Source organism: Populus alba, chromosome 2 (assembly GCF_005239225.2).
Source record: "Populus alba chromosome 2, ASM523922v2, whole genome shotgun sequence".
NCBI classification, from domain to species: domain Eukaryota; kingdom Viridiplantae; phylum Streptophyta; class Magnoliopsida; order Malpighiales; family Salicaceae; genus Populus; species Populus alba.
Window position 1 is genome coordinate 15,203,735 of NC_133285.1, and position 19,394 is coordinate 15,223,128.

At 29.8% G+C, this 19,394-nt stretch overlaps 2 protein-coding genes across 3 annotated transcripts; both read right to left on the reverse strand.

The window, feature by feature from the left end:
* On the reverse strand, positions 1 to 882 carry LOC118049898 (trihelix transcription factor ENAP2). Its single transcript, XM_073407709.1, has 2 exons — positions 302 to 882; positions 1 to 145 (listed from the first exon to the last, which is right to left on the reverse strand). Exons 1-2 carry the CDS (start codon positions 880 to 882, stop codon positions 1 to 3), a joined length of 726 nt encoding a protein of 241 aa, XP_073263810.1.
* Positions 883 to 2,740: 1,858 nt separating this feature from the next.
* On the reverse strand, positions 2,741 to 9,801 carry LOC118049897 (phosphatidylinositol/phosphatidylcholine transfer protein SFH9). 2 transcript variants are annotated; one of them, XM_035060058.2, is made up of 15 exons: positions 9,503 to 9,799; positions 9,301 to 9,341; positions 8,854 to 9,172; positions 8,595 to 8,694; positions 8,088 to 8,354; positions 7,902 to 7,979; positions 7,691 to 7,792; positions 7,558 to 7,607; positions 7,367 to 7,466; positions 7,129 to 7,218; positions 6,954 to 7,046; positions 5,276 to 5,354; positions 3,858 to 4,252; positions 3,672 to 3,746; positions 2,741 to 3,236 (listed from the first exon to the last, which is right to left on the reverse strand). In XM_035060058.2, the coding sequence occupies exons 1-15, from the start codon at positions 9,517 to 9,519 to the stop codon at positions 3,180 to 3,182; spliced, it is 1,863 nt and encodes a 620-aa protein (XP_034915949.1). In that variant the 5' UTR covers positions 9,520 to 9,799; the 3' UTR covers positions 2,741 to 3,179. The 2 variants fall into 2 exon arrangements, with proteins under 2 accessions (XP_034915949.1, XP_073263797.1); XM_073407696.1 differs by lacking the exons at positions 2,741 to 3,236; positions 3,672 to 3,746 and having other exon boundaries at positions 4,115 to 4,252; positions 5,272 to 5,354; positions 9,503 to 9,801.
* Positions 9,802 to 19,394: the final 9,593 nt, after the last annotated feature.

A 19,394-nucleotide genomic window follows, 5' to 3' on the forward strand; every position in this document is an offset into this window, starting at 1 on the left:
TCACAAGCCAAAAGCTTCACCAATCATATGAACAATCTTCCTATGAGAATCTAAAATCATCTCGAGCTTCTTATTCTCCATCTCCATTCTCGACCTCTCTGTTTCTTTCATCACCTCCAACTTCTTCCTCTCCAACTTCACCATCCTCTCCGAAAACGCCTTTATTTGCCCCGCCAACCCCATTTCCACCCCTTCTTCTCCCTCCTCCTCTTCCTCCTCCTCCTCCTCCTCCTCAACTTCCTCTCTCTTCCTCTTCTTTTCCGCCTCCCGCGAAACCCCCGAAGGACCACCACCCGCATACCTATTAACAATACTAGGCTTTCGGAGTATATAGTTAATGCTTCTGCTCCTCAACTTGCTTCTATACCCATAATCTTCATCGTCATCATCCTCATCTTCACCTTTATCATCATCATATTCGCCAAGAACGCCATTGTTTCTGTTCCTAGTATGATAATTTTCCTGGGAGGGTACTCGAGCTAGCGGCTGCGCAGAAATGGGCAAAGGCCCGCGTTCCAAGGAGTCCATGAGATCAAAGTACTGCCAATAACAAGTGCCACCAAGAGCCATGACTCGTTTCTCATCTCGGTACCTTCTGCGGAGCTTCTCCATCTTGTGGCGGCATTGGACAGCGGATTTCGAAGGGTGGTTGTAGTCATAGCCGCAGCGGGCAGCCACAGTTACGGCTACTTCTTCCCACTGGCTAGCCTTGAGCTGACCTCGTTTTAAGGAGTACCACTTTTCTTGGTAGGCTTGGATTAGATGGATGGTTTCTTGGTGGGTCCAGGGGAGAGGCTGGGTTTTCTTGGAAGAGAGTGGCGTGAGGTTTGTCGGTGGTGAGTGTGGTGGTGGTGGTGAAGGAGATGGAGAAGGTGTGGACATTGTGGAGGAGTTTTAGGGTTAGGATTTGCTGGAAGTGGTGTTTTTCGTTAGAGGTTGTTAAAGTGGCTGGTGGTGGACGGAGGCGGCGACGGCGGTTAGTGGGGTGTTGGTTTATTAGGTGGGAAATTATGCCAGCTAAGCATAGAGTGTTATGGAGTTGGTGGTTAGTTAGTGGATCCAAACCCGAAACTGCTGCTGTGAGATACCTGACCCAGATATAATGCTCTTGGGCCTTCTTATTGGACTAATTTAGCCCAATTGAGAATTCAAATCTCCTAGCCCCATTTTAATTTATTAAATATTAAAAAACAGAAAGCCGAATATATATATAATATATATATATATATATATATATATATAAACATTTCTGAAACCCCTTTTTTGGTTCTTTGGATAATCTCCTCCTGTAATCCTTATATTTTAGATGAAGTCGTAAATTTATTTATGCAAGTTTAATTATTTTTAATTTGTTCTTGAATAAATTATCAATATTTTTTTTGTTATTTTTCTATGTAAATTCTAAATTGAGGCACTTGCCAAAATAAAAGCTTATTTGCGTCTCATTTATTTGACGAAAAGTAGTTTTTTAAAAATTATTTTTTTAATTTTTTTTATGTTTGTTTTCTATTTAAAAAGTTGATTAACACAACACTTTCCGGTAAAAAAAAATTTAGTTTGATTTTCAAGAAAGTGTTTTTCTTTTATTTTGAGTGAAAATTTCATAAATATAATATTATTTATTGATTATATCTAATTTGGTTTTTAAAATTTTGATTGCTATATATATTTTATTTTGAATATTTTTTTCAATTTTATCTCTCAGAATTTGATTTTTATATTAACTTTGACTCTTATTTTTTATAATTGTTATTTACCTTTCTCTTATTATTTTTTTAATTGAAATTTTTTATCTATAAAATTTGATTCTCATTCTTTTAATTATTACTTATTTTATTTAAAATAATTTATGAAATTATAATTATTATTATTTTAATGTATTTGATCTCTATTATTTTAATTATTATTTTATTTTATTTAAAATAATTTATAAATTTTTTTTTTCAATTTCATTATCATTCAATCTTTTAATTTGTAAGATTTGTTTCTTATTATTTTAATAAACTTAAAAACCAATAAAACATTAATAAATTATTTTCCCACTTATTTTTCAAAAACATAATCAAAACTGGAAAATGTTTTTTAATTTATTTTTCATAACATTATCAAACATCATCAAAAAATAATTTATTTTTTATAAATTTACTATAATTCATTTTCTAAGAAAACCACTTTACAGCAAATAAACAGTTACCTTGATAAAAAAAAAAACATATGGAAGAAAAAAAAAAAAAACCTTGAATTCAACACCACATGAAAATTTATTATTTTTCAGATGTAAAAATAGTCAGGGTTTCAGTTTTTGATGTAATCATGTAGATGAAAAATATCTGTCAAAAGGATATATTAGAAATGAACTAAAATATGAAAAACAAATTAGATGTAATCAATATTGTAGAGACTATATAATTGCATCATCTATTTTAATTAAAATCAATTATGTTTTAACCGGGTCATGAATGAGTTGACCTGACGGTAAAAAATATATTAACTATTGTTAGATCATAGATGAGAGAAATACTTAATAGAATTCACTTTGGAGAAAAAAAATGAAAAAAAAATATAAAATTTATGATTCATAAAAAAAATAATAAAAATACTTTTATAAATTTCTCGGGTCAAAAAAATAACTAATTACTAATTACTCCCCCCTAATCATAAAAGTAAAAACATTATCAGGAGCAGCAGTTCATTTCCTATCGAAATGAAACACACCACAACGTTTCAATAGCACCACAAGTTCATGTCAAAAAGGTATAATGGTATTTCGAAATTGCCTCGGGGTTAAATTTCTGTAATACATCCATCTTGCCTCTATTTCCAAAATGAGTATTCAATATTAAATGTGTTTGAGTAATGAGTAATCTACCGTATCAACTTGAGGAAACGAAGAAATAATGTTTTCATGCTATGTACAGAAAAAAAAGGAGCATTGTACAGGTGCGAGGGTGTCGGCAAACCTATCTGAAAGAATTTGATATCTTCATGGCTGGGTGAAGAGCAGCGATCTGTTTCTGTGGAGGGTAAAACCCATGGACAGACAGAGATGAGGTGATGTATTGCAGAGACTCCATTTGAATCCGCTGCGGTAATTCGTACCTCGCAGTCACTGTATTCTTGAGAATCATCGAGCATTGCATCATAATTATCAGCAAACTTCACTTTTCAACAAAATGCAGCTATCTTTCTGGAGGAAAGTACTTGCAATTTCTTGGCCAACAAGAGTTTGCCGCACCCTGCAGTTGTCGAATCATTATTTTGTAAGCATGCATATCTTGTCTGACTAGCCTTGCATTGGACGAGATTATCGGCCGCTCATGATACGAGCAATAAAAATAAAGACTGGCAAAACAATTGAATAACTTGTGTCTGTACAAAGTAGGAAACCTTTGACATGAAAGGGGTATTCATCCATTGGGAGGATAGTGAACATGTGGACAAGTATGCTGATACAAGAACTATGTTCTCTTAGTTCTTTTATGTTGATTCATTTATTTTTATAAATGATATTTCCTTTTATCCCTTATTGGCATTTCAACTCGCTATTAGTACAACTTCTTGAATACACAGGGCTCTGAAATTATTACCCTAAGAGCGACAGTCACTATGATAGTTAAAGCTGAGTGATAGAAACAGTGTTGAATCTTGTCTTGTGAATTTGAAAAACTTACAGCTAAGCTGTTCTCCTTTAGACTCTCCAGTGATTCTGCGAGCTCCACTTGTCTCGATGCAGTTGCGAGTAGTGCCTGCAAAATAAAAGCTACAGATTTTTAGTCTACAAAGAACAATGAAGACAATTTCTGGAAGAGCTACAAAATTCAGAACCAAAACTATTTCCTTACACAATGATAACTTACTTTCTTTGTCTTCTGTAGATCATGCTCTATAGATTTAATGCGACTCAATGACTCAAGAAGCATGTCCTCTTTCTCAGGAGGAATTCTGGTTGGCTTGCTACCTAGCTCATTAACCATTGTTTCTAAATTTTGCAGTCTCTGCCAGCACGGATGAGGCGGTTCTTCTTTTATTTCCTGTGAAACACCTTGCACTTGAGAACTTGAATCTTCCAATAGCGAGTCGTGCTGGTTTTTCAGTTGACTGTCTCTTTGTGATGAAAGAGCTCTCCCTGTCCATGGGAGTTTAAGATACATCCATAGTAACAAGTTGAGCACGAACTGCACCAAAAGGCTTGCTGTTTGAGGAATAAATTTCTTCAGCAGCATTCTTGGAGTAACATCATTAGCGGAATCATCTGAAAGAAATTACCACATCATGAATTTATAGATGCAGAAGCTAAGTTTATAGTTATTAAACTAAGCATCGTGGCTAATGAGCAGCTTTTCTATTGAGAGAGGAAAAACCAACGAAACCCAATGTACCAAAAAATGGTAACTATGCAACAAACGAAAACAATTCCAACAAATCAAACAGCAAAGAATCACATCTCTTGGTCTCTTACAGGTCGATCTATTTCAAATTGAAAAAACAATTCAGACCTTCAAGTACTGGGGAATGTTGTCCGGCTAGTCTTTGAATGCACAAATAAACAATTAATGCAATGCTTGAAGCCTTCCTGCTTTATGTCACATGAAATACAACAAAAAATTGGACATCATCCTTGGTGCTGATTTTTTTATTTGTTACTGAAAAGTGAGATAATTTTATTAGAGTTTAAATGATAAAAGTGAGCCCGAGACATCACCCTCTTGTGTAAGGGTACCACTGAATTACAAGCCCATCAGAGCTAATTTAATTAAGATACGGAGTTATTTAGCAAATGAGCAGAGATGTACAAGACCTGGGTCCGATGCCACTACTAGAAAGCATTTGAAACCTATTATCTGATGAGCAGACATCAGGTACCACTTGAAACAAGAAAATCCAGATTGCTACTGTATTTATCTTCAGCCCAAATAAAAGGAATTTTTCATGATAGAACCACCATGAAAACTGGACAGATGCGCTTTATAGTTCACCACAACCTAGCATAGATTGAGGAGAGAACAACACTACAAGCCTGCCCATTGAAAGGCTACACGTTGCCAAACACACGGCAACATCAAACAATAACCTTTACTTTTACCTTTAAACAATATACTTACTAACGGTCACATGAACCAAGCTGAACTAGCAGCCCAGCATCACATGTAAATAGATAAAGAAATTTGAAAGAACCACAAAACAATTTCATCATGAACTAGATCATTTGATGTGAAACAGCCACCTTAATAATGATACAAAGTTGAACTAAAAGGAAAATTGTCAAGTCACCTACTCATTGAACTAGTATCTTTGACTCTGGTAGCATTGTTTTCAACCAAGCTGTGGACAGAAGCAGAATCACCCATCCTTCCCTAGTACAACATAGGAGCAAGTAGGAGTTATAATTACACGTCAATATAATTGCTCAGTGGGGTACTGAAATTCAATGAGCCCAATAAATTCATTCATCCTAAAGGCATAGTATATCACAGTATTCTACTGTACCGATATATTATTCAATCAAACATTCAAACGGAACTGGAATAAATTATCATTCAAATCTAATGATCAAACCTGTCCCATATTCCAGTGCAGATAGCACATACTTAATTCCTCATTTTATAGAAAAATCTTGTGAAAACAACAGTAAGATCTTTGGTTTCTACCTTTAACATTCCACAACACTGGAAGGTATTTTACAAATTTGGCATTAAACAATACAAATCATTTTGACTGCCTCTGCTTAAAAATTTGTTTTGAATTCAAATTGTGCAAGCTCTGCACGTGAATTATTTGAAATTTGTAAAGAAGTAATACAAAAATTTATAATAAAAAAACTATTATATGAGTGATTGTCCTAGCATTCAATTTTTGTATGCAATAGTTTTAAAGTGCTAAAAATGTTGTGATGCTTCTTTCAGCTCATGTAAAATCTTTATTTTTGCCTAAATATATGTGAAAACTTCAAACCATCTTTTAACAAAACCTATGATGACAAATACTCAAATTCACAACAAAACAATGACAATTCATATTGTAATCTAACGGCACCACAATGAAGATGCAGAGAAACATGTTCCAGTTTGTGTGCACAAGAGTGATGGTCAAAAAAATATTTGTCATATGAGAAAAAGATCTATTTAACATAAAACAAAACACACATTTACATAAAAAACTAACAAGTTAATTTTTTCATTTAAAATACAAGTGAAACACATTCAGGTCTCTATGAAAAAATAAATGAATTTGATTGTAACAACAACTAATTCGATTGTAACAAGAACTAATTTTTATAAGAGATTATTGCATGGCAAGCAGAAAAGCAATTAGTAAAAGGATGCTTCTATTGCCTAATTATATTATGTTTTATGTCCAGAAGTATTAATAAATGGCATTATCCCATGTATACACATATGAGTAGTGGGGTTATTTAAGTATTGAAAAACGTTATCAGGGGCAGAACATAGTCATTCAAAAGTTTTTAAAATGATGGTGCCTTTATATATAGTTATGGATGATAGGTATTTTTGCAACTTGTCACACAACTTCCAAAATTTGTTGATTTTAACAAATGAAAGAAATTTTAACTTCAGAAAAAGAAGAAATTTCAAAACCATGCATTAAAAGGGATAGTTATGTTAAACATAATCGCAGATCAGACAAATCTGTGGAAACCCATTTATGAAAGAGTCAAAATTTAGTTATCCTTTAGTATGCCCTGTATTATTTTTCAGTTCCTTCAGCATTTCTTTATCCTTTTCCCTCTTTTGCTTGCAAACAATGTGAAATTAAAATAAGAGAGGATCATTTACTAGAAAGTACATTTAAATTTATTAGTAAACTATAAAGCTTGGGGAATAACCAATAGATGACATCAACCAAAAAATTATATTAAGAATCAATCCAATATGGCTGGAGTTAAAAGAGAAACCAGAAAGAAATCAGAAAAAAAGGAACTCCTGAAAACATACTTCATCTGAAAGTGGCAATGGTTGAATGAAGTCAGAGGCATTTGGCCTCGTGTCTGAGCATGAATCAGCAGAGCAGATTTCACTTCTTGAAACCTGCATAATGAATAGCAAATTTAATACACAAGTAAAAGACAGCTAAAGAAAACTGGAAGTCATTTATTATCCTGAAACTGACCTTGGAAGCAAATAACTTGATTTCAAAATCATCTTCATCAAAAGAACTATTCATTTTTCTCAAATATATTGCTTCTCCAGCATGTACCAACTGCAAGACAAAGATTCTGATCACACAAGTTTCTAGAACATAAATAGATGGTATAACATAGCAACGGTTTTGAAGTTTATGATTCCCAAACATGAACAGTCACAAAAGATCCTTGCTATTTTATGCTTGATACTGAAAAGGATCGTACTTTCATTATTTCTGGATCCTTCCACGGGCCCTTGTCGGATCTTAGGCAACCACCTTCATTTGGGCATGAGCAGGTTCCACCAAGAAACTCAGGAAGTTGGCTGTTTTACAAGAAAATGCCAAAGTTCAGAGTTATAAAGCTTATAAATCATCTGTATTCTGACTGCAAAAGCAGAATGACATATACCAAACCTTGAGTCTATAACTTCCAACAACTTATTTTGGAACTTGTTGCCTAGAACCTGTGGACCAGATAAGGATGATTTTAATTAGTCTACACAGCTTGCTAGAGTAATAGAAAAAATATATATCAAAAGTCTTGTACATTTATCTTCGCAGTAGTCTTCGGGTCAAGAAAGCCTTTTGCTGTGTTCCATAGCAGTTTGAATCCACTACCAGCGTTAACAATGAACATCTGATGTAGTGTCTGTTGGAAATAAGTAATCAAAAAAAAAAAAACATTCAGCAAATGAAAGAACCATTAACTCAGATAATTTTTTTCACATTAGGTTTCAATTTCTACAACATTTAATCACCTCAGGATAGTTGTCACCATCAATTTTTTGCATGTGCATGACTAGATCATGAGCAACCTTGCCGAAGCTCATCCAGTTCTGGATAAATCAAATAACAAATCAAGAAAGGACAGCATGCTACATAAAGTGTTTCTGAGGTAGTAGAAAAAAAATTAAAATAGATACTTTAACAAGCTATGAATTTACCAGCCCATGGACGTCCAAAATTGTTATTGTAGAATCTATGTGCCTCTTAGCTGCTATAGAACATGCAGGGAATTTCTCAGTGAAAGCCTTCTCAAACCCCTGGACATGATATTTCAAAAATCTCTCCACTGTGGTAACTCTCATTAACTTGCTTGGTTCAATTTTACCAGTTCTTTCAATATAAACAGGTCGACCCTCTTTGTCTACACCATGGTAACCATGAGGATAATAACTTTGAACCTCTTCATATTCATCGTATACAAAATCCTAAAAATCGCACAAACATGTTGAACATCTGTTAGAACCTTTAAGAAAATAAAATTATAAATGACAACAAATCAAAATCACATCGGCTACCATAATTTTATAATCCAGTCAAGAAGGCAAGCCCCATTTTCTTAATCTCAGTCCTGATACAGTCTAAATGTCAAAGACCATTACCTCATCATCTCTAAAACATATCCTATTCGACAAAAGTAAGTGAATAACATCACAACGAAACTTTACCTGTATTATCGAATCTACCCCGTACTCTCTTCTCCAGTTGAGCATTTCTGACCACATCAGCACCGTTTTATCAAGGTCAAATTTCCTTGCTTTTAAAAACCTGCAGATGCGCGCACATTTTGCCATGCCCAATTATTATAATAATCTAAGAATAGCACTAATCATATTACCAAAATTCATCCGAATTCTAATGCTATAAGATATGTTAAGATTCATCTCACTAGCTTGGGTTTAAAAAATTATAATTAAAAGAAATTACCTCAATAAAGTGTGGTAATCATCATGTCGAGGGGGAAGAAGGTCTTTGGAGATCAACACGAGGCGAAATGCATTGACAGCCTCTTCCTCCTTTGCATCTCTAACATCATTGATAGTAATCGCAGCATACCTGCAATCAGCAACACGCTTCCCACGCTTCCTTAGCGTATGCGTGAGCTTAGTGGATGCACTCATTGCCTTTTTTCTCAAAGATCTAACCTTCTTCCTTCGCTGATGCTGCTGCTGCTTCTCGTCCTCTGACGTCTCCAGATCCATTCCTTTCCCTTTGTCACTTTCTTCACTCCTCAAAATCACCTCCCCTGAAATCACACCATATCACACTCGCATTGTCAAGATTAACCGAATCTCTCCTTTGCTTTCACCTCAATTTTCATAGCAGTAAAAAAGATTCTCCATAAAAAAAACGCAACGCGTGGATTTTTTTCACCTGTCATTTCCTTTATTATTCTGTTATCGGATCTGCTGGATCTGGAAGATTCCAAAATCGATAGAAATTAGGACAAAACGGAAACAGAAAAACAAAGAAAATCGGAATAAAATTAAAAAAATCGATCAAAAACAGAATAATTGAAGTGACATTGACGCTTGAGCTGATCGCTGATCAAAGATCGAAGAATAATCGAGGATACCTTCGATGAAACGCCATTAAGAAGACGATGAAACGGCGTTCAGAGATTTCGATTTACATATATGATGGTGTGCGAGGTGCTATGCTATATACAGACGCGCGTGTTGTATATGGAAAGGGAGAGGTGTGGTGGCGCTTTGAGATTTCAGGAAATGTATTTTTTTTTTTGCCTTCCTTTTTAGTTTGTTAGTTAACACCCAAGCAAGCTAGGAAGGCGGGCTTTTCTTTTCCCTTTTGTTTTTTTTTTCCCTCTGTCAATTAATCAAGAATCAATGAAATTGCTTTTCCATTACGATCCCTTTCTCTCTCTGTGTACACACACACACACACAAAATAACTCGTTTTTTAATTTAAAAAAAAAACTCAAAATAATATTATTTTAATGAGAAATTAAATTGACTTGTTTATCTACAGGTCCACCCAGCAAATTAAATTTCAGGCTAATATGTATTGATCTAGATTAATTTATTTTTTAAATATTTTAAAAATGCATTTTCCAATTTCTATGATCAAAGATAAGAACTCAACGAGTTAAAAAATAAAATCAGCATACTTTATTTTCTTTCTTTCTTTTTTGGAATATAATATTACGAAATAATAGTGGTAATAATTAGGAGGAGGAAGCCGCAAGCAGCGGTTGCTTTCTGCTGAATGAGAACTAGCAGGATTGTCTTTATCAATTTGAAGGGAAGTAGCAGAGAAACAGACCCACAAACGTACAGTTTGCCGTTTCCGTCAACTTAGGAACCCTGGCCTGGCGTTTGATTGGTTGTTTATTTCTTCTCTTGGCGCTTCTGTTTAGTCGCCGCCTGTTAACGGAGGGCAGTCTAGTTTTTGGAAAGAGGTTGTTGGTATTTAACATTTACACATTCTTTTCGGTAGCGTTGGTTAGTGATTTGGGATATAAAAGAATTATACTCTAAATATAAAAATATATCTGATTAAAGAGATAAAAATAAAAATATCAAAATAAATTTGTTTCTAACATGATTTTAAAATGGATTTTTATATTTCTAAAATAAAAGGTATAGAAAAAACATATCTTTAAAGATAGTATTTATTATTAGTTTTTCTTAAAATATCTTTGTAAAAAACTCTCAACTCTAAAATTATATAATAAAAACATGTAATAATAAAAATGATTATTATTATAGTTTTAAAACTCATCTCGAGGATCAATTAGAGACAAAGCTCAAGTCACGGGTCAGGTTGACCCAAATTAACACAAAAATAAAAGTGGTTATTATTATATTTATAAAACCTAATTTGAAAGTCGACTCGGAGACAAAGCTCGAGTCATGAGCGAGATGGAAAAATGATTGTTATTATAGTTTTAAAACCCGATTTAGAGATTGACCTGAGGCAAGACCCAGGTCACATATCTGGAGGGTCAACCTGGTATTATCCTGAGTCAATATAAAAATAAAAATGATTACTATCATAATTTTAAAACCCGATTTGAGAGTTAACCTGAGGCAACGTTCAGGTCACTGATTGAGAGGCTCAACCTAGTTGGCCCATTTAAAAAAATAATAATAATAATCAAGGCAGTCTTGTTTTGACCACGAAAGAATTTTAAAAAAGTCAACGGATTTTTGACCTATGTTTTATATTGGGTCACCCTGGTTTTTTGACCAGATCATGTCGAGTCAATCATTCTTTCTATTTTTTAAAAACTTGAACCAGTCCAAACCCGAGTTCGGCCCGTCAAGTTAGTCCTAGTTTTATAACTAAAATTATTATAATATTATTGCTTTCAACACTCAATATAAACTAGAGTAACAAAAAATAATATCTAATTATTTTTAAAAATATTCAAGTTTGATAATAATACATATGAAGGGTAGAATATATATTTTTATATTTTATTTTATTTTATCCACCATAACTAAATATGATATATAGACAGTCACTTTATCTTGTATACAATTACCAAACACAATTTTGTCATTGTCTTCTTTTTTCTTCTTTTTTCTTATCTCCCTTATCTCTAATTCTCTATTATCTATGTCTCTTATAACTAAAGATAGTAACTAAATGCTACCCTTATTTGTATGTTTGTTGGTATTTATTCTACGCAACACATAACGTATGTCTACAGAGGAGCACGATTGAGATTATAGTTATAAAACTAGACTTGTGACTTATGTTACATTGTGGGCTTATCAATTTGTTTTTTATTTTTTAATGTACAACATGGATATTTAGACAATGATAGTATTTGTAAAGTAGCAAGAAAAACCCGATGCTCAAATTATTAACTTGGTTGGATCCAATAAGATCGAGTAATGTAATAGTCTAGTTTAAACCATAGACAATGATAGCATACAAAATATACAAGAAATATTTGTTAACAATTAACTAAAACAAATAAGCGACCAACATCATACTTCAGAAAAAAAAAAAAAAAAGATTATTAGAAACTCATCGTCATTCCATCTTGGATGATACCCACCACCAAAAAACCTTGATGAAACCCCATTGCAAAATAGTGCATGACAACATTAAAAAAGTCACATGGGTCACTAGAGCAACGCCGCGAGGAAAAAAAAAAAAAAAAAATGAGTGATCATCCTTCTATATTTAACTAATCAATTATATTCAGCTCAAGAATAAAATTTACTTATATAAATAAATCTAATAAAAAAACAATAAATAATAAAATATGAGAGAGAAAGTTGAAAAAAAAATAGAGCTTAATCTCTAATTAAATAAATACCAAATGATTAAATGAAAAATATTAGATTTAAAAAATATCAAACAAAACAAATAAATCCCAAATAACCCCCCTGAACTGTATTCATTTTCAAAACTTGAAACTTGTGAAATTCTAGACATAGGTTTAACTAAGAAGCTAAATCCTAAACAAATTAAAAGTTGAAAGACAATATCAAGTAAAAAAAATAATTTAAAAAACTTTGCAAAGAAAAAAATAATTAAAAGAATGAGGATAAAATCTAAAAAGAAATAAATCATGGAGGGTGAAATCAGAAAAACAATTCAAATAAAAAAATTATCTTAGATTTTATAAATAACAATTAAAAAAATAAAGATCAAATCTGACAAAGCAAGGACTTGAATGAGGATGAAATTGAAATAAATTTTAGTTTCATAAATTATTTAAAATAAAGCAAACAATAACCAAAAGAACATGGACTAAATAAAAAAGAAAGAAAAGTTTAACGGTTGATTAGAAAAATTGCAAGGTAGGTGCAAAGACCGGGGAAGATAGAGGAAAGAAACGAGAAGAAAAAAAAGGAATGGATGCCACCAACAAATCAGCGAACTTATCAATGCATGCATCACTTTTCATGGAGAACACACGGAGACACATCGAAAGCAACTCCAGAATAGCAATTTTGGCTGAACAGGTCGCATGAGACGTCTTAAGATGGTGAAGGGGCTAACAAGTTGATGCATGCGCAAAACGCCTCAATATTTTTTTTTTTTAAAAATACTCAAATGACCCTACCTTAACTCATTAATTACACACAAAAAAAATAAGAAACAAAATATCACAAATGCCCTTTAACCTAAGTGTTAAATTATTTGATATTAAGAACACCAAGGTTTTTTTTTTTTGTAACAAAAATTAAAATTACAGAAAGGCTGCCCATTGTCAGTTAATTGTTTTTCCCATTTCAAGGGTAAATAGGTTGTTTTAATGTGCTAAACTAACCCTCTGAATAAGCTAAAACAATTTATTTATTTTAAAGGTAGTGATTAGGAGGAGCCTAATATTTTAAAGGTAGTGATTGAGGATTTTTTTTCATGGATAGTGTAATCCCGAGAGGAAGATTCAAATGCAAACTTTCCAACTATAGCTTTTGTCTATTAATTATAGAAAGATTGCTTTTAAATTTTCCTTCCTCTTTTTATATATAAATATCCAATGACTTCATGATAGCTTAATTCCTCGTGGTTTATTAAAATAAATAAAATACTCTATGCAGTATAAAATTAAAATAAAATATCTATTGACCATGTTTTATTTAATAGTATTTTGCTTTAAAAAATATATTATTTTCTTCACAATTTTTTCATCTTGTCTATTTCCTAGAAAAATAAATTGAGAAAAAACAAGAGATAATTAAGTTATAAATGGACTAAAAATATACAAATTAAATATATAATTTTGAAAAAAAATCAATTAATTCTCAAATGAAAATATATCAAAATAATATTTTTTTCAAGAAAAATACATCAATAATTAAAACTATCAGAAAATATTGATAATAGTTTTTAAAAACATTTTAAAAAAGCATGTTAAATATAAAAAACATGAAAGAATTAATTTTATTTTGTTTGTTTCCTTTTGTTTTCTTCTCCAAACTCAAATGGAGACAAACGTCTGAAGAATTTTCAAACTCAAATCCAAGTGGAACACAAGAATTGAAAGTGATAACATAACGAGTTAAAAGGATCCAGAAGTCCTTTTAATTACGGTGCTTCACCCGTCACCACATAATAAACGGATGAAAGATGACTCTGGGATAATGAAACGAACCGTTTTCCAAGCGCGGATAACGATAAATAATTGTGGTAATTAAGACTAATTATTATTCAAAACACTAATACACTAATTCTCTCAAGGTTTTATTGCGTCATGACACATAATACTATTCATTACCGTAGTGTTATAACTTTTTTCTCACCTAATTATTCTATTTTTTCTCTTTGTTTTAGGGGTAGGATTATCTTTTCACCATGACATAAAAGTATTTAGAGGATTGTGCAGGATTATTTTAGTAATTTGATTTTTAAATGCACAGTAAAATTACTAATATAATCATTTAATAAAATAATTAAATGCCATCTCCACAATGATGTTTTTATATTTTTCAAGTTTTTAAGAACAATTAAATTACTACATTACATTCACAATTCAAATTTTTAGCCTTGTCTTTAAGGGCATAGTTGTAATTTCACCATGGTTTGTTTGTTAATATTGTTTAGTAATGAGGGCATTTTCATTTTTCGCAAAAAAAAAAAAAAACAAAAAAGTTGCTCGCACATGTCGACTGCTACATTGCTTTATGGTGATGTGTGTAGTTGACTTCAGCGATTGTAACCATGATTCTGCTACATCATTTAATTTGTCTCAGCATCTTATTTCTCTATGGGTGGCACTGCCGTGTATGATGGTTCAACGTGGTTTGACATGAAATTGCTTTTTTTTTCCCCTCCCTTTCTTCCTCGAATCGTGTGCTGGCCATACAAAATTCATACTAGCCCTTCAAATTTTTTTTGATTCAGTCTCTCTTATTTTATTTGTAATTGTTTTATGTATATTAATTGTATCTGATTGGATTTTATTTTTTATTTCATCCTTGATCATTTGATTTGTTTTAATTTGTTTTTGATTTTGGTCTCCATTCTTTTATTTTTATTTATTTTTTGTTTTGGATCGTTTTCTTGATTGAATGTTTTTTCAATTTCACCCCTAAGCATTTATTTTCATTTATTTTTAGGATAAATTTGGTCACAATTCTTTTAATTGTTGCTTTTTTAATCATTTTCTTAATGGGTTTGTTTTGTACAATTCCATTCTTGAACATTTAATTTATATGTCGAATTTAGTCATAATTCTTTTAATTGCTTTTTTTTTTTTTTTCGTTTTGCATTGTTTTTTTTGTTGATTTTTTTTCTCAATTTCATCCCTCAATTTTAATTGCTATTTTTTTTAGTTTTGCATTGTTTTTTTTTGTTGATTTTTTTTTCTCAATTTCATCCCTCAATGGTCGGTTAAGAATCTTATTTTTTTTTCCGGGTTTGCTTTAGTGGAGTCACCCTAGTCTCATGACCTGGATAATAGATATGAAGGATGAGCTCGAGTCGACTTCTGTCTTTTTTAAAGTATTTTTTTAATATTATATTTGCAAGTGTTTTTTTCATTTTCCTATTTACAGGGACATCCTAATTTCATGTCTTAAGTTATATGTTTGATTTACTAATCCAAGTTGGTTGTCAAGTTCTCTCGAGACTTTTTGCTTGCTTTTTTCTTGTTTTTGCGTTGACAAGTTTTTTCTTTCAAAAATTTAATCTGACTTATAATAAACTTCTTAATAGCACCCAGATCTAGGGTTTCATAGGTTTTGAACTTTTTAAGATTTAGTCATGTTTAAGATGTTTGTTTTAATTTATTTTGTTTTACACATGTTTTCGATTTCACCCTTTATGGTTTTTTTAATCATAAAAATTTGGTCCCTTTTAGTTGGTATTTATTTTTTTTTGGGATTTTTTTTCATTAAATTGCATTCTTTTTTAGTTTTTCCTATCAAATTGTATCCCCATTTTTTTGTTGTTTTTACATGCTTTTTATTAATACTTTTCTACCGATCTCATAATTCAAAATTAAATTGGGTTATCCCTAGATAATTTTTTTTCTATTTCACCCCATCATTTTTTAATCTATAAATAACCTATCATATTACAAATGATTTCCAATTTCACCTCCTATGATTTTCTAATTTTTCAAGTTTAGTCCTAATTTTTTTAATTATATTCTTTTTGTTCGTGATAATTGTTTTTGGGATTCCATTCTTATTGAGTTTTTTCCTGTCATGTTTTAACCCTGTGTTTTTGTTATTTTTTCTTACAAGTTTTTTTTATTGATAATTTTTTCAATGACTTTATCCTTCAAAATTAAATTGTATAACATTTAAGTTTCTTCTTTGAACTCAGGCATATGATTTAACAAGTTGTCATTTTTTAGATTGGACTAGGCATATGATTCTATTTTTTTTTGAAGTTTGACTTTTTTTCCTGATTTTCCTTCGGTTAAGTTAACATTGAGTTGTTTGATAATCCGAATATGCTTGGGTGTGGTTTTTTTTTTTATCGATATATTTATTATTGTTGATTTTTTATTGTAAATATTAAAATTTTCAATTTAACCAATGACTTGAGGCTTTAATTTGTTAAACCTATGTAAAAAATATATGTTTGGCAATAACAACATATCTAGTAATTAACTAATTATGATTATTATGTCGTCATTATGATGCTAATTATGATTATCATTAACATACCTGTTAAGTCGTATTTAAGATCATAAAAATCATACTCTTTCGAAGGATCTGAATCCTATATTTTGTAATAAAAGGAAAAACAAAATTTTATTATCGGTACATTAATTTTATATATATTTTTAATCGAGTATATACATTTTATTTTTTGTTCTTTTGAATATAACATTTTAAAAAAAATTAAATTAAGTATACTTGTCAAACCTCTGTACTTTTTTTCATGACATGTCATTTATTCTTATATAATTTTTAGTATTATAACTTTTATTTTATACCAATCAAGTACTTAAGCATTAATCCTTTTTATATTGAATACATCGACATTCTTTTATTATTTTAATAAAATAATTTATTAATTTATTCGACTAAAAATGCCTTTGAAATTTGGATTAAACTGAATTTAACTTTTGATTTTTTTTTTTAATTTGAGTATCTCAAATTGTTTTTTGATAGAAAAAATAGATCACGCCATTTATTATCTAACACAATGATGCAAATTTGGACGGAAGGGCAGTTTTAATTGGCTAGTTTTAATTAATTATAAGATATTTTTTAGTATTTATATAGATGAATTGTCATTGATGAAAAAAAGAGAGTTAAAAACATGTACTAATAATGATTATAGAATAAAAGTCGGAGTACTAATATCAATGTAAAAGCAAAAGACAAGTCATCAAATAATAATAAACTGATGGAAGTTGGACAAAAATACTCAGATAAAGTTTTTTGAAAAAAATTAGTGCTCCCAAATAAAAAAAATTTAAAATTAGCACACTAATAATACAATTATTTTAAAAAAATCAAAACCATTTTTATCCATCGAAGAGTGATATGTTAGAGGCAGTTTAGAATTGCATTTCAAACAATGTTTTTTTTTTTTTAATATTTAATTTATTTAAAATTATTTTTTTAATATATTAATATAAAAATAATTTTAAAAAATAAAAAAATATTATTTTAATATATTTTTAAATAAAAAATATTTAGACACTTTTAATTACATTGTGTAACTGTTGAGGTAAGCAATAGGCTTTATGTCGGTCCCTATATGGTCAATAAACTCATAATTATATTCTTAACCAACCACCACCAACAAACATCAGCGTATATAGCTGTACTTATTTATTTTTAATCTAAGGCATCCAACTCCGGTGAAATCCAATCATTAACCCCACCCCAGTTTATTTTTGTGTTTTAAAAACACATTTATTTTAATTTTTATTTTTTTAAAATATATTATTTTTTTAAAAAACATAAATTAAATACACTTGTCAAATCTCTGTTATTTTTTTCCTTGACGTGTCATTTTTTCTTATATAATTATTAGTATTATAACTTTTATTTTATACCAAGTAGGTAGAGCATATTTAAGATTGTGATTGTGATTTTTTTTAAGGTGTTTTTTATTTAAAAATATATCAAAATAATATATATTTTTTATTTTTAAAAATTATTTTTAATATTAGCGCATCAAAATAATATAAAAATACCAAAAAAATATTAATTTAAAGTAAAAAAAATAAAAAAATTTCAAAAATTTTAAAAACGCTTTTAAAATACAAAAACAAACAGGGCTTAACATTAATCCTTTTTATTTTGAATGCATCAACATTCTTTTATTATTTAATCAAATAGTTTATTAATTTTTTTGACTAAACAACCCAAAAATGCCTTTGAAATTCGGTCTAAACTTTATTTAGCTTTTGATTTTTTTTTATTTGAGTATCTCAAACTGTTTTTTGATAGAAAAAATAGGTCACGCCATTTATTATCTAAACTTTATTTTCTAGTTTTAATTAATTATAAGATATTTTTTAGTATTTATATAGATGAATTTTCATTGATGAAAAAAAAAAAAAGGTTAAAAACATAAGCTGAAGAGTGATATGTCAGAGGCAGTTTAGATTTGCATTTCAAACAGTGTTTTTTTTCAAACATTTATTTTATTTAAATTTATTTATTTTATTTTATTAATATAAAAATAATTTTAAAAAATAAAAAATATTATTTTAATATATTTTTAAATAAAAATTAATACTTTTAGGTGCATTGTGTAACTGTTGAGGTAAGTAATAGGCTTTATGTCGGTCCCTATATGGTCAATAAGCTCATAATTATATTCTTAACCAACCACCACCAACAAACATCAGCTTACATTGCTGTCCTTATTGAGTTATTTAATCTCAGGCATCCAACTCCAGTGAAATCCAATCATTAAACTCATTCCAGTTTATTTTTATGTTTTAAAAATATATTTTTAAAAAATTATTTTTATATTTTTAAAATTAATATTATTTTATATTTTTAAATTATTTTAATGCACTAATATAAAAAATAATTATTAAAAAATAAAAAAAATTAGTTTAATACATTTCTAAATTAAAAAGCACTTTGAAAAACAAACACACTTTTAAAGAGTTCTGTTTGTTTTTTTCAATGGCACTTATAAAATATTTATTTATTTATTTATATGAATAACTGGTATTGTTATAATTTTTATAATTATAATTTTTAAAAAATTGTTTGTAGTTATAGTTTTTTTTAATATATATTTAGTTAAAATTGTGGTGAAATGAATTTTTTGTGTGCAAAAAAAATAAAAAACAAGTTTTCATAGATAAAAAAAAAAAAAAAATTAGATTTTACAAAACCAATATCCGAAACACAATTATATATGAGTTCTAGTGCAGAAAGCAAAGACTATTTAACTAATAAAATAATTTGTTTTTTTGTAGTATATAAAAAATAGTGCAGAACCATATCTTTTTAATAATAGAAAAGTAATGATTAAAAAGTATTTGGAAATTTTAAAATATAATAATCATTTTAATATATTTACCACTGAATCATTTCTCGAATATTTTT